Source organism: Elephantulus edwardii, unplaced genomic scaffold (assembly GCF_000299155.1).
Source record: "Elephantulus edwardii isolate Elephantulus edwardi_28Jun2011 unplaced genomic scaffold, EleEdw1.0 scaffold00116, whole genome shotgun sequence".
NCBI classification, from domain to species: domain Eukaryota; kingdom Metazoa; phylum Chordata; class Mammalia; order Macroscelidea; family Macroscelididae; genus Elephantulus; species Elephantulus edwardii.
The window spans coordinates 1,568,587-1,592,401 of record NW_006399866.1 but is presented as its reverse complement, the minus strand read 5'-3'; the positions used below and the strand labels follow the sequence as shown (position 1 = coordinate 1,592,401).

The 23,815-nt window shown below is 51.4% G+C and overlaps 1 protein-coding gene across 1 annotated transcript in view; it reads left to right on the top strand.

Moving 5' to 3' along the window:
- HMCN2 (hemicentin 2) overlaps nucleotides 1–23,815 on the top strand; it is a 193,960-nt gene that overhangs the window by 133,938 nt on the left and 36,207 nt on the right. Inside the window, 26 exon segments of the mRNA XM_006892600.1 lie at nucleotides 2,981–3,094; nucleotides 3,478–3,665; nucleotides 4,376–4,472; nucleotides 5,062–5,223; nucleotides 5,379–5,492; nucleotides 6,596–6,798; nucleotides 7,527–7,608; nucleotides 9,550–9,681; nucleotides 10,303–10,446; nucleotides 10,525–10,684; nucleotides 10,781–10,905; nucleotides 11,377–11,560; nucleotides 13,146–13,243; nucleotides 13,890–14,156; nucleotides 14,692–14,874; nucleotides 15,208–15,282; nucleotides 15,375–15,511; nucleotides 16,086–16,227; nucleotides 16,308–16,452; nucleotides 17,272–17,399; nucleotides 18,074–18,230; nucleotides 19,391–19,512; nucleotides 20,350–20,514; nucleotides 22,708–22,815; nucleotides 23,123–23,257; nucleotides 23,627–23,761. Of these exon segments, the coding sequence (XP_006892662.1) occupies nucleotides 2,981–3,094; nucleotides 3,478–3,665; nucleotides 4,376–4,472; nucleotides 5,062–5,223; nucleotides 5,379–5,492; nucleotides 6,596–6,798; nucleotides 7,527–7,608; nucleotides 9,550–9,681; nucleotides 10,303–10,446; nucleotides 10,525–10,684; nucleotides 10,781–10,905; nucleotides 11,377–11,560; nucleotides 13,146–13,243; nucleotides 13,890–14,156; nucleotides 14,692–14,874; nucleotides 15,208–15,282; nucleotides 15,375–15,511; nucleotides 16,086–16,227; nucleotides 16,308–16,452; nucleotides 17,272–17,399; nucleotides 18,074–18,230; nucleotides 19,391–19,512; nucleotides 20,350–20,514; nucleotides 22,708–22,815; nucleotides 23,123–23,257; nucleotides 23,627–23,761 (3,702 nt within the window).

Below are 23,815 nucleotides of genomic sequence, written 5' to 3'. Positions count from 1 at the left end.
TTTTCATTCATTCATTGTTGCACTTTTTCTTTACTCCCCCCCCCCACCAGTCACTCCTCTCTTTGGAAAGCAAAAGATAATCTTCTTTGTTGGTATAAGATTGCTTTATTTTTAAAGAAAGATTTTCTGTTAGAACAGTGACTCACCCACCTTGAGCTCTGTGCATTTTTGAGAGCTGCATGGGATCAAGGTGAAGACAGCAACTCAAAGAGCTCAGGCAGGAAAGTTAGGAGGCCAGGAGGGTATGTTGTTGGGAGGAGCTCCTCAGGAAAGGAGTGTGAAGGTGCTGAAGAATGTAATGCGTGTCACAGAACTGTGGACATATGAATAATGGTGAATTCATGTGTGTCCTGCCGTGCATATGCTCGGCAACAAAAGAGGGTGGGGCTGAGGAGTGCCCAGTGGCCTGGCCTGCTTGTCCTCCCACACTCCCTCCCTCAGCAGACCGGCCATTACTGGGATGGATTCACCACTCCCCTCCCGCTGTGCTAAGAGCACCCTGAGGGGAGACCAGTGCAGGGTTATAACAGGGTTTGGACTTTGGCTGTTGCAAAAGACGGAGGTTTTGTGGAGATAGGCAATATTTGCTGCACTAGTTGTTCCTGTTGGAAGCCCCTAAGCTGATCCCTTATCCTGCCAGCAACCTATGACCTGAACATTGGCTGCAAACCCTGAGCACACAGTGATCTCAGCCACATGCTGACACTGTAACTCAGACCCGACTACAGATTCATTCCATCACCTGCACCACAGCCTCTGATGCTCTAGTCCTGGCCATTGAGCCCCAATCCCACCACTGGCACCACCCCTAATCCTAGGTATACTATGATCCCATGATAACCCTGACTAACCCTGACACCAGATTAACCCCAGCCACCTACTGACCCCTGCCCATGATCACTATCTCCCCATTCCTAGCCACTGTCCCCTACTCTATGTGAGTGATTCCTGGTTCCCACCCTGGTTACAGCTCACGTGTGCTCCAGAGCTGAGATCTCCTAACCTAGAATCCTGAGCACACAGAGACCCCTAACATGGCCCCTTCTGCAGACCGACCCCAGTGCCCTGTGGGTGTTGCTTCTAGCCCTGGATGGGCCCTGAGCTTTCTGGCTTTGATGTAAGCCCTCAGCCACTGAGGTCCCCAGGTGATGCCTTCCACCCATTCCCACCTGCAGAAAACCGGTACTTCCTTCTTTGCCCCTTGAGGACTTCCTGACTAGAGCATTTCTTAGACATGGGCACACGTCTTCCTTCCTGGCCTTATCAAGGAGCTGGGCTCAGCATAGCAGCTTACCTGAATGTGCTCTACTGCCTTTTTGCTACACATTTTTGGGAAGCCCCATTTTTCCCAATCTGTAACATGGGAATAATAACAACAGACACTTCAGAGCGTAGATGGGATAAGGCCAGAAAATTCTCAGCCAGGGCCTGATGCACAGCAAAACCATTGTTGTTTTATTTCCATCCTCACTTTGATCTATAATCCAGGGAGAACAAGGATTCTCTCCTTTTCAAAGATGGGGCAGAGGGGAGAAAGTGAGGTGTCCTGGATCCCCTTTAGAAGAAAGAGTGGGTTGTTTGGTTTTGTGGGTTTTTTTCATTAGTCTGTTACACAGTTGTTTTTGGTTTTTTTTTTAATTTTTTTTCTTCTTATTATTTTTGTGTGTGTGTACCGTCAAATCGGATCTGACTGGTACAGGAGGAGATTGCCCCTCCTTCTCCGGCGGAGCATCTGGTGGATTCGAACTGCATGCCTTCGAGATTACAGCACAGCTTCTTGCTACTAGGCCACCAGAGCTCCCCTGCACAGTTTATTTTAACATAAAAATGAGTTGGTTTGTTACTAGCCTGTGCAGTGATTGAATTTTCTTAACAATATGCTACTGTTAGGGGAGCTCTGGTGGCCTAGTGGCAAGAAGCTGTACTGCAATCCCAGAGGTACACGGTTCAAATCCACCAGATGCTCTGCCGGAGGAGGAGGGAAAATTTCCCTCCTGTATCAGTCAGATCTGATTTGACGGTACACGCACAATAAATAAATTAAACAAAACAAAACAACAATATGCTACTGTGCTACTGTGAAGACTGGGGCCGCTGCTGTCACTGGCTCAGCATACTGGATGTGACCTGACTCGGATATGACATGTTCAGGCCTCTGGGGGCCATCTGGCTCGTGCACACTGGGAACATGCCACTTATCAATGTGGTACAGTTGCTGCTGCTAGACGTTGATTTGGATATGCCAGTGGGCCTGCACCAGCCTTGGGTGGTCAGGGAGGAGGGGAGACCTAGCGACTGGGTGGTGGATTTTCCTGGGGACTGTGGTGTGGGCTGAGTCTGGGTCCCACTGGGGAAGCTGGCTAGTGACTTGCTCAGGGGTAAAGGCTGGGACGGCGCAGGGGGCCACAGAGCCTGAGGCATGACAAGAGATGCTGAGCTGGAAGGCAAGCCCTCCTAAGGCACATTGTGGATGCTGGTGCAGAACTGGATGTGCTGCAGCCAGTGCTGCTGGATCTGCGGCGGAGGGAACTTGTGTTTGACGGTGAGGCACAGAGCATGGAGCAGTTGTTCTTGAGGCAGTGTTTGGCCTGGTAACTGCAAAGCGCGATGGCTGCTTGCAGGCGGGGCAGCCACCCTAAGCCTTAAGCTTACAGCCTTTGATGTGCTGGACCACTCGCTTCATCTCTGGGCAGGGCTGCAATGAGCAGTTGCCTTTCAGCACAAGTAGGCATGCCCCAGATACTGGTTGCAGCGCCTAATATAATGAGGCCATAAACCGTGGAGGTTCTTTGGCTTCAGCTGGCCCTGGATGTTGCCATTGTTATCCAGCTTGTGGCTGTAGCTCTTGTCGTTTTTGATACACAGATATAGTCCTTAGGACCATTCGCCACTTCTGTCAGGACACACCGCTCTAAACATCTGAAAGAGTGGGTTTTATGATCTTGGGCCTGAGTTCTGGCCTTTCTCTCTGACCTCACAGGGGGCCGAGTCTTGCAGATCCCCCTGGTACGCGCAGAGGATGCTGGGAGGTACTCCTGCAAGGCCTCCAATGAAGTGGGCGAGGACTGGCTGCACTACGAGCTGCTGGTGCTGAGTGAGTGCCAGGCTGCGGGCGAGTGTTCTGACGGAGTCCATAGGCCGGAGAGGGCTGCATTTCCAGTCTTGCTACAGCCAAGAGTTGTTAATACAAGGGTGCTGAGCTTGAGCTCTGAAGCCAGATAGGACTGGGTTCATGTTCCAAGTGAGCTGCTCCCTAGCTGTGTGATCTCGGACAGCTCACCAACCCTCTTGTGCCTCGGGTTCCTCAGCTATGTCAGAGGCTGGAGGGTTTGGTGAGCAAGGTACGAGCAGCCCTAACCTGAGCCTGACACCATGTACAGCTACTGTTCTTGCCTCCACATCTCCCCTCCCTGAGACCTTGCCCCCAGGAGAGGTCCTCAGGCTTCCAGCCTGCACTTTCCTCTCCCCCACATTCAGCTCCACCTGTGATTCTGGGTGACACAGAAGAGCTGGTGGAAGAAGTGACCGTCAACGCAAGCAGCACCATCAGCCTGCAGTGCCCAGCCCTGGGCAACCCCATGCCCATCATCTCATGGCTCGAGAATGGCCTGCCGTTCTCCCCAAGCCCGCGGCTGCAGGTCCTGGAGGACGGGCAAGTCTTACAGGTCAGGATGGCCCCCTGGTGGGCTCAAGGAAAAGTGGGTGTTGCAACCTTGCACTCAGTCTTGGAGCCCAGTAGGTGCTGTTTCTATGACAATTGAGGCCTGTTTTTTAACCTCAAATATAACTGGATGTAATTCAGCTGAACAAATATTCATGTCACTGCATCTGTGGGACTTTGCTGGGCAGGACAGGCCTCACCAAGCCCCTAGAAGTCCAGGTGACACTCGGTAGAGGATGAGGATGCGTGCTGCCCCTAGGGCCCAGTGTGGCACAGAGCATCCTTCTGCAGGAATACCATCAGATACCTACAGGGCTGTATCCGCCCATCACCTAGTATCTAGATCATAGAACTCTGTGGGTGTCCTGAAGCCCAGGCCAGAACAGATCTACCCCCCAACAAGGTTCGGGGGGCCAGTAGTCAACATCTAGTGTGCTCCAGAGTTGCAGCTGACATGCACTTCATCCCTCTCCACTCCACTGAATATCACACAAAGATATTCAATAAATTGGAGACTGCTCTGCCAGCCATGGGACAAGTCCCGCTCCTGGTCTCCTTAAGCTGCCTGTTGCTCATCGTGCCTGCTACGGGTGGGAGGGAGTCCTCACAGTCATCCCTGTGAGACGGGTTTGGGGAGCCCAAAGGAGCCTCTGGTTTTCCCCCAAATCATCCATCCTGTGGCATCTCCAGGCACCATCTCCCTGTACCCCACAGGTTTCCACTGCAAAAGTGGCTGATGCCACCAGCTACATGTGTGTGGCCGAGAACCAGGCAGGCTCTGCGGAGAAACTCTTCACTCTCAGGGTCCAAGGTGAGCTGGATGAGCAGATCCCCAGAGGATGTGGGGCTGATGGGCTGATGGGCTTTGCCCTTGGTTCCCTGCTTCAGCGAGGCCTCTAACTGGATCCACATGTCAGCTGCGTCAACTGGAACAGAGAGGGACAGACACAACATCTTGCCCTGGCTCAGGGGCACTGTGCTTCCAATATCCTGGGCTTCGACTCCAGCCTGGTACTAACTGCTTCATGAGACCAAGAGCATTTGGTTTTAAGCAACTTTGGAAGCACCTAGGGAACTGCTTTCCTGAGGCTATACAGCATTTAGTAAGCTCCTTCCATGGACCTGCATGGGACCAGACACATTCCCTGTGCTGTCTGTCCTTCTAGCAAAGCTATGAGGTTAACATGATTTTCCAACTGTGAGAATGGACTCAGGGCACATAAGTGTAGAGTTCCACCACTTACAGAGCCATCTCATCTGTAAGATAATTAAAATATGTAGAGGCTTCCGCATATAGTTGTTTGCAAATGTGCCAGAGGGGTGTGTCAGGGGCTCTCTGACCTCCTACTGGTGTGCATTCTCATTTATTTTTTTCTTTATCCTGGTGATCCTGGGCACAGTGCCACCAAGAATCACAGGTCTGCCCTCAGAGAAGATCACTGCCATCCTCAACAGTAGCGTCTCACTCTCCTGTGATGTCCGTGCTCAGCCGAGCCCTGAAGTCACGTGGTACAAGGACAGCCAGCCCCTCTCCCTGAGTGATGAAACCTTCCTTCTTCCTGGTGGGTAAACTAAGGCTTCAATCCAACTTGAGGCTGTGTGAGGAACCAGCATTTCTGGGACCAGACTTTGAATCTGGGAGGACTCTAGGATAAAAGGAAGTGGGCCTGGGAGCTGGGGCCAGTTTGCTGATGTGAGGGGCTGCTTCCCCTCACAGGCACCCACACACTGCAGTTGTCTCGTGTCCAGCCGTCAGACTCTGGGTCATACCTGTGTGAAGCCCTCAATGCTGCCGGCCAAGATCAGAAGCTGGTGCAGCTTAGTGTGCTAGGTATGTTTTCTAGCTGCCCCCTCCCTGCACCATCTCCCATTCAACCTCAATCAGGCCTCAGTTCTGAGCCCTCAGCCACTTGGATAAAACACCCAGGAGGGGGCAGCCAACACAGGCTGAGGCTGAGATGCCCCTTGTCCTCTCCAGAGGATGATGTCTAGATAGCACTGTCTTGTGGTTAAGATCATAGACTCTGGAGCTGGAAACACTTGGATCTGAAATTCAGCTATGCATGTACTTGTTCTGTGACCTTGAGCAAGTTAGTTAAGCCCAGCCAACATTACTCTATTAGTAATGGCTGCCTAAGGTGCATGATTACATCTTGGCTAAGCAGAGGAGAGTGTTGGCATTGATTAATGATGACTGCCCTGTCAGGGGATAAGGAACTCTCTCTGAGCCTCAGAATTCCAATCTGCAAATTGGCACCTGGTATAAGGATCAAATGATAGCAGGCACAGTGTAAATTCTGATGATGGTGAAGTTTAAGATGAGTACCGTGATGAGCACCTAAGAATTTGGCTCAGGAAGGAGCTTTTCCAAAGCCCATTTGGTCCCTAGTCTCCATTAGTCTAAGTCCAAGATATCATGAGGCCAGGACTCCCTAAACAGTGTGTTCTATCCCTGGTGCTTTTTCATGTGTTTGGCATGTTCACTTAGTACCCTGGCACACTCGTTTGTTTGGCCCGTTCATGTAATGTGCTTCAGGTACCACAGCAGGTCCTGCAGCACACAGCTGAAGCGGAGGGTGTCTGTGCTAATAATGACTGCATATGAAAGGAGTTGGTTTCCTGGAGGGACATGGGACTCTGGGTTTCCCTTGTGGAGAGCTCTAATTCAGGTAGGGAAAAGTCTAGAAAGCCCATCTGAGCATCTCACCCCAGAGGCTGAGAGAGGACAGAACCTTTCCCAGGTCATCTGGCATGTCCTCAGACAACTAGCTTGGCTCTTGTCCTCCAACCTCCATGTCTACATGTCTACACCACGTCTACTACCTCCATGGCTAATGCCTGGAGGTCAGGCCCTCTCCCTGAAATGTATAGGCCTCTGTTGGCTGGAAGCAGGGAGGACACAGCCTCTCATTCTGCTTTGTCTCCTCCCCTCAGTTCCCCCCACCTTTAGGGAGCCTCCCAGTGGCCCCCAGGACACAGTCCTAGTGCGGGCTGGGGAAAAAGCTGTCCTGAGCTGTGAGACAGACTCACTCCCTGAGCCTACTGTGACCTGGTACAAAGATGGGCAGCCCTTGACCCTGACACAGAGGACCCAAACTTCACTGGGTGAGCAGAAGCTGGAGATTGTGGACACTCAGGTAAGCCCTGGGAGACATGGACAGCTGTGGGTGGCCAAGGGAGTAACCTTCCCCAGTTCTAATTGGCCTTGAGGTTTATATGGACTACTAAAATTTGTGTGGGCTACTACCTTTTTGGCCTGTAACATCTCAGACTGAGGAAGAGATATGAGGAGAGCACAGGACTTCAGAGAAATCTTTGTTGGATGCGTACCTTTTGACCTTCTGGACACCATTCTGAACACCTCTCTCCTGGCCCAGTTCCACCTGCATAATGAGGGGGATTTTTCCTCTGAGCTCGACTGATAAACAGGCCTAGGGGAGGAAGGAGTCAGTAGTCTGTGCAGAGGCACCTGCCCACTGTCCTCCCATCCTGTCCCTTAAGACATTTGGAAAAGACCAGAAGGACCCATCTTCTTTGACCTCCTAAGCAGAACCAGGCTATTTGAGAGTTGTTATTCTTTCTTTCTTTTTTTTTTTTAAACAGTTATTACCTTTTTTTTTTCTTGTTGTGTACCATCAAAACGGATCCAACTGGCACAGGAAGAGATTGCCCCTCCTTCTCCAGCAGAGCATCTGGTGGATTTGAACTGTGTCTTTCAGATTTCAGTGCAGCTTCTTGACACTAGGCCACCCGAACTACCTTACGAAAGTTGTTATTTGAAGATTCTGGGGTCTAGATGTTTTGGGGAAGCCCTATGTGCCCTAACACCCTCTTACACATTTTCACTACATACTCTCTGTCCCAGGTGTCAGATAAAGGTTTATACAGCTGTAAAGTCAGCAATGTGGCTGGGGAGGCCATGCGGACCTTCATTCTCACCGTCCAGGGTAAGCTGGGCTTTGAGTACAAGGGACCAGAATTGTTAATCGTTCCGTGGAACCTGAGTATCAGACAGGGGCTAACAAAGATGAGAAAGGCAGTAACTGGAAAGAGGAGAACAGCTGAGCAGTTAAGGGCACAAGATCTCGAATTAAAAGGACTATGATTCAAATATCAGTAACCAACTTACTTTGTGGAACTCAGCACCCTCTTTCTCCTCTGACCCTCAAGTTTATCTTTAGTAAACAGGAGCTAAAAGTAGCACCTGTCTTATAGGCACATAGGAAGTACTTGATCTAATGGGACTACCATGACTGTCTTTGTAAAGTACTAGGTACAGAGCTTTGTCATGGCAACTAGGCCCTGAGACGAAGGGACTCTCAGAGAATAGACACAGGAGGCCTTTACTCTTGAAACTTAAGGGGCTATGCCATCAACCAAAGGACAGAAAATGGATGGCATTTGATCAAATATGTGGTTTGAATAGGGGGGAGAGGGAGCTTGCTTGAGCAAGGGATGGAGGCCTGGCCAGTATTTTTGTGTTTTTTGTTTGTTTGTTTTTTGGTTTTTTGTCGTCAGATGATGTGTTAACTTAGGGTATAAACTAAGCTGTGTAACAAAGAGTCTCTAAAATGCAATGAATTAGATGAAAGTTAATCCTCTCATCTAAAAGTCTAGGCTGGTGGAGTAGCTCAGCTTTGTAATGATTCAGGGACCCAGGTTCCTTCTATCTTGTTGATCCTGTCTTCTAGTGAGTGCATTGTCAATTTTTATATGACTAAAACTGGGACATGGCCTGTCCCGGCCTATTTTTGTTATTGTAGTCTGTTGAGTTGGAACAGGCTCAAAGCTGACCCTCCAGCAGGTTTTCAGAGGCAGTTAATTTCACAGGAGAAGATTGCTTATCTTTCTTGTGCAGGGCAGCTGGTGGGTTAAACCACATACCTTTGCATTAGTAATGTAGTTCCTTACCACTAAGCCACCAGAGCTCCCTTTCAAGTCCCAGAGTCACAGCCTATAGAAAGCAGAAAAGAGCAGTAATAAAGGGCAAACATTTTATCTTAAGCAAGTGATGCAAAGTTGTATAGTCCCTTCTGCAAATATTCCACTGGCAAGAACATTATCAGCTGGTTACACAGAAGGCTGCCAAAAAGACTGGGAAATGTAGTATCTATCTGAATGACCTTGTACTCAACTAAAACTCTGCTGTGGAAATTAAAATAGCAAGTTAGGGTCACTAATTGTCTGCTATGTAAGGCAAAACCAGCACAGTTTCCCTACCAGATGAGCAGTGGGTACAACCCCAAGTTAGATTGACTGAAATAGTTAGAAATGGCTTACTAGGTTTGTTGTTCAAAGGCCGTAACTCTTTCTGATTGATACTTTGACAAATAATAAGAAGTATGTGGGAGTTGTTATGTCCCTGAGGGTATATATCTTTTATCTTGAGCCCACTGATTCTGTTTCACCAGTAGTGGCCACCTGGCTATGTCCTGGCCACTCGGGAGAATGTTGAGATTAATTACTGAGCCTGTGTTGGCCATTCTTGGTCTAAAGGGGGACCCCTCCTGGGCTCTGCTTTATACATGCTGTTTAGTAGCCCCTGTGAAGTAGTTTGTAGAGAGTTGTCCTGCTAACCCAAAGATCAGGCTTCTCTAATGCTTTGAATCCACCAGCAACTCCAAGAGAAAGATGGGCGAATCTCCTTTCATGCAATTTACAAAAAAAAGAAGACAAAGAAGAAGCCCACTGGGGGTCAGCTATGAGTTGGGTCCGACTTGACAGATGAGTAGTAAAGTACTGGTCTCATGTGTCTCCACCACCAGTAGAGCGTAAAATGTGAGCTACAAACTTTAGCAAGCACTCTTTGGGAACCCTTGATCTTCCTGGAAGGAAGGAAAACTGGGACAGTTACTTGGGAGACTAAGAATCTGGCTTATTTCCTATAGTGCCCCCAACATTTGAGAACCCCAAGACAGAGACCGTGAACCAGGTGGCTGGGAGCCCTTTGGTCCTGACCTGTGATGTGACTGGGGTCCCTGCACCCACAGTTACATGGCTAAAGGACAGAATGCCTATAGGTGAGTATTACAAGTCCTCATTTTCTTTTTTAATGTAAAATATCTTTTCGTTTAAGTAGAGTGAGTGAGGAATGTCAGTCTTGGTTAGGATAGTTAGAGTGGAACTCAGCAGAAGTGGGGTGAAAGGAATGAAGGAGGGAACTTCCTAGGCTGAGTTTAGGGTGCAGACTGAAGAAAGAACCAAGAGAAAGCCCGAGTATAACCTGTATTGGGGTCAATGACTGGCTGGTCCACTTTGGTGGGGAGGAGGTGGGGCGGGGGGGGGAGCAGGAATGTGGCTTTGGACTTGACAGTGGACAGGAAAAGGAGTAAGTCTTTAGGTTCTTGGACACTAAAGGGAAATTAGGGCCCTAACCTCAGGGGAAGATTCAATGAAGTTTTAAAGAACAGAACCACCAAAGTGGCACAGGCTTATGACATACACTGAGGCCCTTTTGGGCCTCAGTTTCCCTATGAGCCCATGAAGGAGTGGGCAATTCAAGGGTTCCCAGAGGTCACCATGGCATTGTGAGCGTGGGCCCTTCAGACCTTCTCAGGGCGTCACATGACTTCTGTAGCGTGTGGCCCAGATACAGTGGGTCCTGTGTAGGTGAAGACCTGTCATGCCCTTCCTCCCCACAGAGAGCAGCGTGGCCCAGGGCATGGTCTCCCGTGGGGGCCGCCTGCAGCTGAGTCGTCTGCAGCCAGCCCAGGGTGGTACCTACACATGTGTGGCTGAGAACACTGAGGCAGAGGCTCGCAAGGACTTCCTGGTGGCCGTGCTGGGTATGTCCTCCTCCTGCCTCCTCCTCCTAGGCCTGCCCCTTCATCTGCCCAGGCCTCACCCACAGCCCCCTGCTGCAGTGGCCCCCAGGATCCGGAGCTCAGGTGCTTCACAGGAGCACAGCGTCTTGGAGGGACAGGAAGTCCAGCTGGACTGCGAGGCTGAGGGGCAGCCCCCGCCAGATGTGACCTGGCTGAAGGACGGTGGCCCACTGGAAGAAGGCGTGAGCCCTCATCTCAGGTAAGGCCAAGGTGTCATCACCTGCACCCTCCTCCTACAGGTGGCAAGGCCCCAGCTTCTCACACACCTGACCTCGGTTCTCCCTCCCTGTGGCAGGTTCTTCCTGGATGGCAGTTCCCTGGTGCTGAAGGGTTTGAGGGCCTCAGACTCAGGCGCCTACACCTGTGTGGCCCGCAGTGCTGCTGGGGAGGATGCCAGGCTGCACACCGTGAATGTTCTGGGTGAGAAAACCCTGGGTGCCAGCCATGGATGGCCATCCCCTGCCACTCAGCAGCCTGACCAATATGGGGGCCAACAGTGGAGGCATCTGGGTAGGCAGGAGCCAGGTTGGACTGTGAAAGGCCTGGCTTCAATCCCCAACTCTGCCTGCACTGCGCAACCCAGACACTGAGCAGACAGAAAGTCTTGTCCTTCTACCCCTCGTCCACAAACGAGGCCCAACCACTCCAGCCTACAGGTTACAGGGGGGAAACTGGGGAATAAACTGAAATAGAGAGAGAGAGCCAAGGGGTGGGGCTGCCACCCCTTCAGTGCCTTTCATTCCTCCGTGGGGTGCATGTGGCGCCAAGAATCCTAGCCATGGTGGTGCCTGTGGCAGAATTCCAGGTACTGGCATTGTCCTCTGGTGTTTCCCTGCAGAAGCCCACATAGGCCCTCAGTGTCCTCACTGTTGCTCTTCTGTGTACCCTCAGTCCCTCCCACCATCGAGCAGGGAGCAGGGAATGGTGGAACCCTGGTACAACGGCCTGGCGAGCTGGTGACCATGGCTTGCCCCGTCCGGGGCTCCCCACCCATCCATATGAGCTGGCTTAAGGATGGTCTGCCCCTCCCACTGTCCCAGCGCACACACCTCCACGGCTCCGGCCGCACCCTCAGGTAGGGGAGTGGCGCCCCATCTCAGCTGACTGGTTGAGTGCAGGCCCCATTTATGCACTCCAGACAGCAAGCATTTTAAACCCATTGGAGTGGTTTTGGAGATATAGCCAGATCAAAACTTACAATGGAGAGATTAAGAAGGCCTCAACCTCAAATCCACAGAGATGAAGTTGGCTCAGGATAGGACAAAGTTCAGAGCCTGTGTTCATAGGGCACTATGAGTTGTAGTCAACTTTGGAAGCTAAAAATAACAGTAACACTCTCACATACTATCCAGTGGGGGTGCATACACAGATTCCTGTGGTGACACCTGGTGCCCTCCTATTCATCCTGACCTCTAGACAGAGGAAATCAGGGAAGGCTTCCTGGAAGAAGGTGCCTGAGCAAAATATTCAAGCGACTCAGAACACTTACAGATTGCTTAGTGGTCCAGGCTCAGACGTAGGGCCATAAGCAAGGCAAAGTCTCTGCTCCTGTAAGCTGCTGGGAACAGAGGACAAGGGTGTGTGTATGTGTGTGTACATGCCTCTTGTGCTCCCAGAGCAGAGTAAGGGTAGGACAGAGTCAGACGGGCAGAGTGTCAGGGTCTGTAGGACCTTGCAAGCTTCTGGAAAGACTTGTGGGTTTTCTGTAGGAAAGATGGGAGGCTGTGGGGGTTTGCTGCATAGGAGTGCTGTGATCTTACATGCATTCTTCAAGCATCCTGCTGCTGCTGTGTGGACAATAGATTAAGGTGGGGTGTGGAGGCAGAAAGCAGGACAAGGCCAGTAGCGGCTACTTTGACCACTCAAGTGAGGCGAGGTGTGGCCTGGGGCAGGGAAGGGACATGTGGAGAGCTGAGAGTAAGAGAAGACCCAAGCATGATGCCCAGACTATTCTCTGAGGGACTGGAAAGTTGGGGCTCCCATTTTCCGGGGGGATGTACTAGAGTTCAGTTTGAATATAAGGGTTTGAGAGGCTCTTTGTAGAGCCTCTGGTCAATAGCCTGAGAGGCTCTGAAATGGGAGATGAAAGCAGGAGATGAGCTACTCTCATGCAGAGATGGGGCAGAGGGATGTTTAGGGATCGCCAACAAACTGCCAGTGCAGAAGAGGGGGCCATGGTCACCTGTTAACAGCAGATCTAAGGAGCAAAGGCAGAGCACAAGCAACTGGGAAGGAGGGTGTATTCTGGGAGGGAGAGACCAATGGGCCAAATGAGACACGGCCTGAGGATTGACGAGTGACTTTGGCAATGTTTCATGTTGGGTGTGACTGGCACAGAGAAGTTTAGAAGGAGTAGTTCAGGCAAGGAATGGGCTCTCAAGAAAGTAGGACAGCAAGTGGAGACAACTATTACTGATGGCAAAGAGGCAGGGCCAGTGGAGGCCTGGAGACCAGAGAAGACTCCAGAATTCAGGAAGTAGTGGGATCAGATGGAGTCAAGATGGCAGCAAGGCCAGGCCAGGAATGGGGTGGTGGGGGACAGAGTTTGGGATTTTACTATAGGGACACTGGGGATACAGGAAAGGAGATTAAGCAAAAGCTGGACTTGATCAGACTCGCATGTCCACAGAGTTTGTCTGTCTCGCTTTCTCGGTGTTCAGGATTTCCCAGGTACAATTGGCAGACTCGGGCATCTTCACCTGCGTGGCCGCAAGCCCAGCTGGCGTGACTGACAGGAACTTCACGTTGCAGGTGCACGGTACGGAGCAGGGGATCTCAGCATGTGCCTCCTGCCCATCTGGGTGGAAGGAAGGATCAGCCCTCCTAGGTATCAAACCAGGAGCAATGCGGTGCCTCTGTTTAGTCTGGGTTCAGTTGCCCATTCATTTGTCTCGCAAGTTCTGTTAAGTCTGGGACTTGACAGGCATCAGAATATAGCTTCAAGCAGAGGTCGACCTGCCCACAGGAAGCAGCTCTGTAAAGAATCAATTGCAGTAGAGTCTATTGAGAAGTCCCCTGGATGGTGAGAATGGTTAGTTAACACACTCAGATGCTAAGTGAATTGTTAGAGGTTCAAGTCCATCCAGAGGTATCTCAAAAGAAAGGGCTGATGATGTCTGCCTAAAAATCCCAGCTTTTGGATCCTGTGAGGTTTACACAGGTTAGAGTTAACTCCATGACAGCTGCTTAGAGGTTGCTTTAGGAGGTAGGAGCTCAGAGGATAGGGCTCACCTAGCCTCAGAGGTTCAGGGAAGGCTTCCTGGAAGAGGGAGAAGGAATTATCCTGAAGAAGGGCCTTCTGCATAATCGAAGCAGTTTGTGGTTCAGAGCAACAGGACCAGTGCACAAATCCAGAGGTGAGGGCAGCCTGGCATGAACCTCTGTCCACTCCTTTGCCTCCACAGTGCCCCCTGTCCTGGAGCCAGAGGAGTTCCAGAAAGACGTGGCAGTGGTCCGTGGTTCCTCAGCTGTCCTCCCTTGTGAGGCTCGGGGCACCCCCTTGCCTCTCGTGTCGTGGATGAAGGATGGGGAGCCCTTGTTTCCCCAGAGCCTGGAGCAGGGGCCTGGCCTGCGGCTGGAGGCAGTGGGGGCCGATGATGCAGGGACCTACTCCTGCGTGGCCAAGAGCGAGGCGGGGGAAGCGAGGAGACATTTCCAGCTGACAGTGATGGGTGAGTCACAGCCCTGCCAGCAGACTGGACAGCAAGGACGTGACTCTGGGCCCTGGTGGAGATGATGGGAGGGAGGTGAGCAGGGCTGCTGCCTGGGAGCAGGGTTTAGAAAAGAAGTCCTTACGGGTCACAGGGCATGATAGCTGGACGTTTGAGTCTCTCAAAGCTGACAGCCTTGGTCTTGTTTACTAACCCTGGATGGAAGAAGCAAAACCAAAAGCAACTGAAATCTGAGGACAGAGACCTAAAGGCAGGACATTTTGCAAGTGTGTTATGTTGGGAAATTTTTGTGAATCATCTATACTGCATTGTTGATTTTCAGGCACCACTGGTTGCTGTTCCCCCTCGGGGGGTCTGTCCTATTTCCAGCAGATAGGCCTTGGCTCTGGGATCTTGAATCCCCTCACAACCACCCCCTGCCTGACTGTGGCTCTGTCTGCTGCCAGCGCAGACAAGCAGGCACACAGGAGAGATGAGAGTCAGCACAGGCCCCCAGCATGGCCACCCACCACTGACTAGGGGATATTTCTTGCAGATCCACCTCACGTGGAGGACTCAGATCAGACTGCAGAGCTGTTGCTAGCCCCAAAAACCCCCTTGGAGCTCCTCTGTGATGCTCGGGGCAGCCCCTCACCCAACATCACCTGGTATAAGGACGGGCAGGCACTGAGCAGGCCGGAGAACAGCATCAGTCCCGGGCGGGTGATGCGGATCGAGGGTGTGCAGGTGCCCGCTGTGGAAGGAGCCTGTGGGAGGTGCTATACCTGTGCAAGGGATGAGGAGGTGGAGATGGTCTTTGGCTCAGAGACAAAGCTGAGGCACAAGCCGGATAACCCATCCAGAGATCCTGGGGCAGAGGAGGGCCGGCACCATCAGGGAAAACTTTCTAGAAAAGGCAGGCAAAATAGAGGTAAAGAAGGGACATTGCAGAGAAATGAATGAGTTGTCTGGAGAGGTAGCATTTGTAACTCAAAAGCCTTGTGTAAGAGATCAGGTTGGGAAGTGGGGGACTAGAGACAGGGAGTCACTCCACTCTGTCCCCAGGTGGGAGATGCTGGGATGTACACTTGTCTGGCCAAGAATCCTGCTGGTGAAGTTGAGAAGAGCTTCCGGGTCAGAGTTCAAGGTAGAGGGAACAGAGGTGGGACCAGAGGTGGGAGACAGGACACAGCCTCCAGGGACAAGCCCATCTCTCATGGCCTCTCTGCCCCTGCCTAGCCCCTCCAAGTGTTATTGGACCCCGAGGTTCCCGCTCTGTCGTTGGCCTGGCCCCAGGGCAGCTGGTCCTGGAATGCTCAGTGGAGGCAGAGCCAGCACCTGAGATCAAGTGGCACCGGGACGGTGTCCTGCTACAGGTGGGTGTCACACTGGGGACCTCGGGACTCTGCCATCTGTGACTCTCAGGCCCTAGTCACTGACCAGACCACACTCAGATTGCTGAGATCACGCCTTGTCTGTTTTTGTCCTATCCGCATTCTCCTACTTCCTGAAATTTTTGTCATCCCCATTTCATGGATGGGAACACTGAGGCAAGGCTGGGTTTTGCTCTGAGGCTTCTCCCCATCTCATCTTCTAGTTGCACTTAATGGCTATGTGACTTGGGCAAGTTACTGAGATTTCTCTCCAGTGGGACCAGTTGCTGTGAAAGAACCTAGAAGCATAGGCTTTGTAGTGTGGGTTCTAATTCCTTATCTGGGCATCATTCCCTGTGGCCCCCAGACAGCACCCAGATAGGGTGCTCACCCTTTGCCAATGCAGCCCATTTCCCCAGAGGCTCATCAACTGGTTATCAAATCAGGGCTGCTCAGAATGGAGCAGAGCCCTGGCTGAGCTCACTGCTTCCTCAGCCCTCCTTCCCTGCGACTGGCAGAGGGGCCTGAGGCCTGGCACAGAGCTAATGAGGTTCCTTTGCCCCTCGGCACTCTGCAGGCCGATGCCCATACACAGTTCCCTCAGCGGGGCAGGTTTCTCAAGCTGCAGGCCCTGAGCACAGCTGATGGTGGCAACTACAGCTGTACAGCACACAATGCCGCAGGCAGCACGAACGTGGCTTTCCACGTGGACGTCCACAGTGAGTGCACCCCCTATGCCCGGCTGCTCCCCCGATGCCCCTGCGGTCTCCAGCACCTGCTTTCTCCACTTCTCCTCCAGTGACACCCACCATCCAGCCCGGGCCATCCACAGTGAACGTCACAGCAAACCAGACAGCCCTGTTGACCTGCCGGGTTGACGGAGTTCCCCCACCCCTCGTGAGATGGCGGAAGGATGGGGATCCGCTGGATCCTGGGAACCCAAGGTGGGAGCTGGAAGGGGGAGGGTGCTGGAAAAGGTCTCAGGTACCACTCTGCAGAGTATTAACAAAATTCTGCTCAGACAGTTGGAACAGGCCATTAACTTTATTGTCAGAGAACACGATGCCTCTCAGGACAGGGCATGTCTGGTTAGTCAGGGTGCTGAGACGTTATCTGTTTCTTTGCATGGGGGGTGTGTGTATGTGTGTGATGCCTCTCTTTCTCTCAGATCAGTTACACACATCTTCCTCAGTGCACATGGCAGGGCACCCCCAAATTTATAATTCCGTGGTCCACTCAACCTGCAGAGCCTAGCAAGGTATATGTGAGTCCCACTGTCAAAATCCCAGGGCAGAGAATCCCATTAGCATTTAGTCAACTAGCCCCAGTGACATGTCCATTCTCAGTCCAATCAACGGTGGCCAGGGGTGGGACTACACTTTGCAGATGAGGTTGTGGGACAGCCTTTGGAAAGAGGTCATTATTAGGTCTAGGGGTCATAGTTCTCAGATTTTGGGGTCATCCTCAGAAAGGGTAGAATTGCCTCTCCTTACTGAATCTCTGGGAGAGGCTGGGCCCCCAAGACACTGTCATCTTCTCTGCTGCTGGCTTGGGGTGTGGAGAGCTGCGCTATAACTGAACCTCTGACCCTTGTCCTGTTGGGTGCAAACTGATCTCTGCGTTATACCCTCTTCCAGGGAAAGATAGGGGTGAGGAGGAAGGTTTTATTGGAGATAGCACCAGGGATCCAGCCCCTCAGGGGTCCACCCCTTACCGTGGGGCCTGCCTGTCATCATGACTATCCCTCCCTCCCTCCTCTCCAGACTGGAGGTTCTGCCCGAAGGCTCCCTGAGGATCCAGCCGGTCCTGGTCCAGGACGCTGGCCACTACCTCTGTCTGGCATCCAATTCTGCCGGCTCTGATCGCCAAGGCCGTGACCTCCAGGTCTTTGGTAGGTGGGTGGGGAAGGATCTGGTCTCCGCCTTCAGTGTCTGGCCTCGGTCAGTGCTGTGTCCAGCCTGGTTTCTGGGCTACCCCAGAAATGAGAGTTGTTCTCTATAAATACCTTTCCTCCCACCACCTCTTTCCATTGTTCTGTTTATTTTGTGGGTTTTTTAATGTTTATTTTAATTGTATTTCATTGTTGTACATGTTCTTCGCCCCTCCCCTCTTCTCACTCTCTCTAAATACTTTTATAAGGAAGCCTGTTAGTAGAGCTTTTGAGCATGTACATTCAAAGTATGCATATGTTCATTTTCATGCCTGAAGTACGTACATATATATACCACTCTTCTGTCATACGGCATTCACAAAAATGTAGACATGTGAAAAGGTGAGACTAAGCATCTCTAATCTGATACCCTAATCTCTTCCCACTCCAGTTGTTGGGGGTTAATGGGGCCAGCAGAGCCCTGGAGGCCTTGTTTAGGGAGGGATAATTTGTGGGATGTCAACCTCAGTGATAAGGAAAAGCCCCAGACACCCTGGATTTAGAACCTGCTGGAATTTCCTCTCCAGCCCACTCTTCTCTTGCTTTCCTGACCATCAGTTGAAGGTCATAGCCAGTGTTCCCTTCTCCCTGCCCTCATCCTGCACCCTGTTTCCTGATGATTACTGTCTCCCCAGAGGCTCCATCTATTACCCCTGGACCCTCCAACCTGACCTTGATCGCCCACACCCAAACCACGCTACCTTGTGATGCCAGTGGCTTCCCCAAGCCCCTCGTGGTGTGGTGGAAGGATGGGCAGAAGCTGGACTTGCATCTGCAGCAGGACACCTACTGGTAATAAGCTGGTCCCTCCTGGTGACGAGTGGGCTGGGGAAGGTATCTAGGCAGAGCTTGGTCTGAAATTGAGGTAGAACAAACTTGGAGTTTCACCAAATCTGTTGCTCATGGGCCAGCACAGAACTGCCCTGTAGAGTTTCCCAGGCTGTACATCTTTATGGACACAGATTGCATGGCTCTCTCCTTCAGAGCGACTGGTGGGTTGAGCTGCTGACTTGTGGGTTAGCACCTGAGCTCTTTAACCACCACACCACCCGAGTTCCTTCTCCAAAACCAGGACCAGCACTCATACATACCCCTGACCTTGGGGGCCAGTAGAGCCTTTACACTAAGACAGATAACTGGTAGCAGATGGGAACATCTGGGACATAGAGCCAAAGAGGCAGATGTGTGACTTTTAAAACACTATGAGTCACTCTTTAGAGAGCTCTGGTGGCCTAGTGGTAAGAAACTGTGCAGCAATCCCAAAGGCACATGGTTCGAATCCACCAGCTGCTCCATGGAAAAAGCATGGGTTATCTCCTCCCTTGTGATTAACTGCCTCTGAAAGCCTAACGGAGGGTCAGCTATGGATTGGTTCCGACTTGATGGTACACAAGAACAACAACAGTCACTTTTTATTCAAAAGGACTGAGATTAGTGCTGACTGATCCTGGATATGTGGTGGCTGTTACAGGAGCCTGAGTTTCCCCTTTTAATTCACACAATGGTTAAGGGATCATTGAGAGCGTTGAAAGAGCTGATTCCCTGATAAATTTAGCAAATGCTTATTATCATGTTAGGTGCTGGGTCTGAAGCAGGTGCTCAACAAGCAACATTGTTCTGATTAGGGATTTGACTGTGGTGGTTATTATTGTAGACATTATCGTGACTGTTATTGTAGAAAATGTGCCAGGCTAGAGAAGAACACAGGGAGGAGGATAAAATCCATGCCAAATCCCAGAAGCTACAGAGTTAACTATTACTGACTATTGTGGGCTAGGTAGAACCTTCTAGAAGAAGCTTGTAGAGTCATGACCAGAATCTAGATGCAGGAAGGGGAAGTGGTCACGAGACCCCCATATCCAGACTCTCCTCAACAGTGGAAGCCATAGTGACTCCTGTCAGGCTGAACCCACTGTTCACCTGGCCGCCAACTGTCTGTCTGTCTGTCCCAGGCTCCTGCCCTCAAATGCCCTGCTCCTCAGAGACCCCAGCCCTCAGGACTCAGGCCAGTTTGAGTGTGTGGTGAGCAATGAGATGGGCGAGACCCGCAGGCTCTACTGGGTGACGGTTCACGGTGAGTGGGAGGTGCCTGAGGAAACCTGGGGCTTGGGGTTTCTCCCTCTCTTGGGTGCCCTGGTGTCCTCTTGGCCTTCTTGCTTGACGGCCACCTCCTCTATGAAGCTTTCTTCAATCTGACCTCACCCACACTGACAACGCTGGCTCAGGCACAACTCCTGGCTTGTAGGAGTGATTCCTCCACAATCCAGAACTTTCCAAGCCCAGATCTAACCTTGTTATCAACGGAGTTAAAATTCCTCTCTCCATGACTGTCTGTCGACAGCCCTCAGGACTGAATTCACAGTTCCTCCGTAGCTACAAGATCCTGCATAGCCTGCTTTCTGCCTTCCCTGGTTCATTTCACACCACAGCTAGTCTGCCCTTAACCTGCCCCGGTCCATTTCTCACCACAGCCAGCCTCACTCATCCTGGCTGTGCTGTTCAATGTCTTCCTCACTCAGAGTCTCACCCATGCTGTTCCGTTAAGAATGCTCTTCCCGTCACCCTTTATCCACCCAGGCACTGCTTGCCCTACATCTTGGGTTAAATTCCATTTCACCAAGAGACTTATCTATCCCCCACCCCCAAGCTGGATCACTTCCACAAGGCCTCCATCTCTTGAGAGAGTCCCATGAGGTGACAGAGGCCAATGTCTCTATAGAAAGCTCTTTGGGACTCTCTCTCTCTATCCATGGTAAACATATTTACTGAGTGGACGAATACGACACTCCTCTTTGCACACCCCTTGGTCACTGATGGTCCACTTTGTGCCTTCGTCTCTATTCCTGGTTCTCTGTCTTCTGTCTCTGCTGTGTGTCCCCTCAGGCACCTCAAGCTTTGCCTTGCATTTCAGTGCCTCCCACTATCGCTGATGACCAGACACACTTCACCGTGACCAAGATGGCGCCCGTGGTCCTCACGTGCCACAGCATGGGAACCCCAGCTCCCCTCGTGTCCTGGAGCAAGGCAGGCACCCAGCTGGCGGTGCGAGGGAGTGGCTATCGTGTCTCCCCTTCAGGTAAGTAAGGGTGAGCCACAGAGAGGGCTGCTAAGGAAGAGAACTGAGCAGAGATGGTCAGATGGAACATTCCAGCTCGAGCCTGTCTTACTGTGGGGCCTGAGGCATCTCCTTTAACCTCTGTGGTTCTTCTCCACACCTTGCACTTTTCAGATTCATCGTTTCCTGCTTCTAGTTGGCTAATAAGAGTTGGTTTATAGCAAAATGCGAGAAGAAAAAGTACACAGCATTTTCATAAAGCTTAGGTTGGGTTAGGTTAGATGCCACTGGGTCGACTATGACTATAGCGATCCTGTGAACAACACGTCTCAACCTGGCCCTGTCCCTGGCCTTCCTCATGATCACTGTCATGTTCAAGCCCATTGTGGTGGTCACTGTCTCAGTCCCTCTCATTGAACGTCTTCCTCTCTTTCACTGACCTTTCCCAGCACAATGTCTCTCTCCAAGGGCTGCTTCCTCCTGAGAACATGCCCAAGGTAGGTGTGGCCAAGGTTCACCATCCTTGCCTCTAAGGAGCACCCTGGTTGTACTTTCTTCAAGACAAACTTATTTGTTCTTTCGGCAATCCATGGAGTATTCAATACTCTTCACCAACACTACAATATGAAGGTGTCAATTCTTCTTCTATCATCGTTATTCCCTAACCAGCATCCAGATGCATACAAAACAGTTGGAAAGACCATGGCTTGGCTCACATGCACTTTAGTCTTTTTTTTTTCTCCTCTTCTTCTCCCTGCCTCTTTTTAAACAGTCCCTCAGTAAGGACTATCCACTTAGCTTTGTATCCAAAGACGAAATTTGTAGGTGAAAGGAGTTAGGAGTTAGCCTTCGTTACAGACTGGTTCATTTCAGGGTCGAAAATATGGAACGCTTCACGAATTTGCGTGTCGTCCTTGCGCAGGGGCCATGCTAATCTTCTCTGTATCGTTCCAATTTTTAGTATATGTGCTGCCGAAGTGAGCACTGCACTTTAGTCTTTAAACTGACACCTTCGGTCTTTAGCACAATGGAGATCCTTGATAGCCTATGTCCCCAGTGCAACATTTCTTTTGATTTCTTCACTGCTGTTACCATGAGTTGATTGTGGATCCAACTGAAATGAAATCATTGACAACTTCAATATTTTCTCCATTTGTCATGATATTTTCTATGGGTCTGTGGTAAGGATTTTTGTTTTCTTGATGTTGAGATGTCTTCTGAAGGCTGTCTTTGATCTTTTGCAGTAAGTGCTTCAAGGCTTCTTTTTCTGCAAGCAGTATTGTGTCATCTGCATAACACAGGTGGTTTTATCCAGTTAGAAGGAGCGTCCTTTATTCTGAAATGCTTTTCTTAATTTTTTTTGTGTTGAAAATTCATTTGTTTTATGAAGCTAGGGTGAAAGTGATTTGCTGTGTTGGATTTTAAAAAATGTGTCTGCTTGTCAAAATGATGGTTCGTAACATTTTTAATGGGGATTTCGCACATCTGATCCATGTATTAGGTAGTATAATCTTAAAAGTTAGGAAACACTGACTAGACCTGTGGTTTTGAAACCCTTCTGAAGCTGTGAGCTTTTCCAACGACTGGTTCCTGGAAAGCTGGAATTCAGCTTATAACAGGATGAGAACACAGGAAGAGACCCCAAGTCCAGGAGGCCTCCCCCTGTCAACAACCCCAGAAGGCCCTCGGGTTCACTGAGGAGGATTTAAGAATCACTTGGCTGCTGCACTATCTAGTCTGTAACTCAGGAAGATTAAGATAGTGTTCACTGAGTACTCAGTGCTAGGGGGAGGATGGGAGGTAACAGTAATCAGAGGAGGCTTCCTGGAGGAGGAGAGTTTTGAGCAGAATATGGTGAGGGGAGCAGAGTGAGGGCTTGAGGAAGTGTGGGTGGAACAAATCCTAAAGCATCACACCCAGAAAGATGCTCAGAAACAATTTTATGTGACTTCTCTTTAAATGCATTGGGAAACGGAGACCCAGAGAGTAAAAGGGACTTGCTGGTGGTTATGTTGTGAGCAGACACAGGCCTAGAATCCAGGTTCCCACCTTGTCTGGTCCCCAGCGTGGTCTACACATGGACAGTAGAAGCAGGGCGAGTGGCTGGAGCAGATGCCACAGTAGGGGGTGTGAGAACTGGCCCACCCCATCCCAGGGCACATCTGTTCTATTCCTTACGCCTCTCCATTCCTGGTTCCCCCAACCTGCCCACAGGTGCCCTAGAGATTGGACAGGCCCTCCCTATCCATGCCGGCCACTACACCTGCACAGCCCGCAACTCGGCTGGTGTGGCCCACAAGCACGTGGTGCTCACCGTGCAAGGTAAGGGTGCCCAGCTGGGGCAGTGGAGTAGGTGTAAGACCCAGGACAGGGGCAAAGCCAGAGGCAGATACAGTTAGGGGGCTAGGGGTGGAGCTGAGGGACCTGGGGCTCAGATGCTTGGACCTGCCCCTAATCTGATTCTGATGATATTCCTTGGGAGGGAAGAAACTTTCCACATGCCTCCATCTTGGGGAGCTTTCCAGACTCCTTGGCCGGTTTAGAGGCCCCTCTCTCCACTGCTCAGAGGCCAGTGGTTGGAGGGATCTGGCTCGAGGTGTCCCGCAGACCTCTGCCCTGTTCTCTGCAGCCTCCCCCGTAGTGAAGCCCCTGCCCAGCGTAGTCCAGGTGGTGGAGGAGGAGGAGGTGCTGCTGCCTTGTGAGGCCTCGGGCATCCCCCGGCCAAGGATCACCTGGCAGAAGGAGGGACTCAGTATCCACACAGGTGAGTCTCCTGGCAGCTGGCAGGCAGAGGGGAGAGAAGAGCCCTGGACATCTTCCTCCTGCCTCGGACACTGCAAGCCTGCTGAGAAGCTTCCAGAAAGCCTCTACCTTGTTGTGTGCACCCCCACACCACACCTCTGCCCTCGCTTTACTTGCCCTCTTGTGGTCTCTTCTCACCAGCCGAGTCTGCATGCCATTTGGACACAGAGGTCAGGTGGGGAGGTGGGAGAGAGAGAGATGACCAGCTGAGTACTGGGCTTGACAATGCTTTTCACCCCCTGACAACAGCCAGTCACCTTGGCTGCCAAGTCAAGCAGGACTGTCCATGCCACCCATTTCCCAGCCCCTGATTTTCTCCCACCACATCCAGGAATGAGGACACAGGTTCTCCCCAGCGGACAGCTGCGTATTACCCATGCCAGCCCAAAGGACACTGGGAACTATTTCTGCATCGCACAGAACAGCGCAGGAAGTGCCATGGGGAAAACGCGGCTTGTGGTGCAAGGTGGGCCCCTGGGAGGGGACGAGGTGGCCAGCTGTGAAGAGATGAGGTGGATCC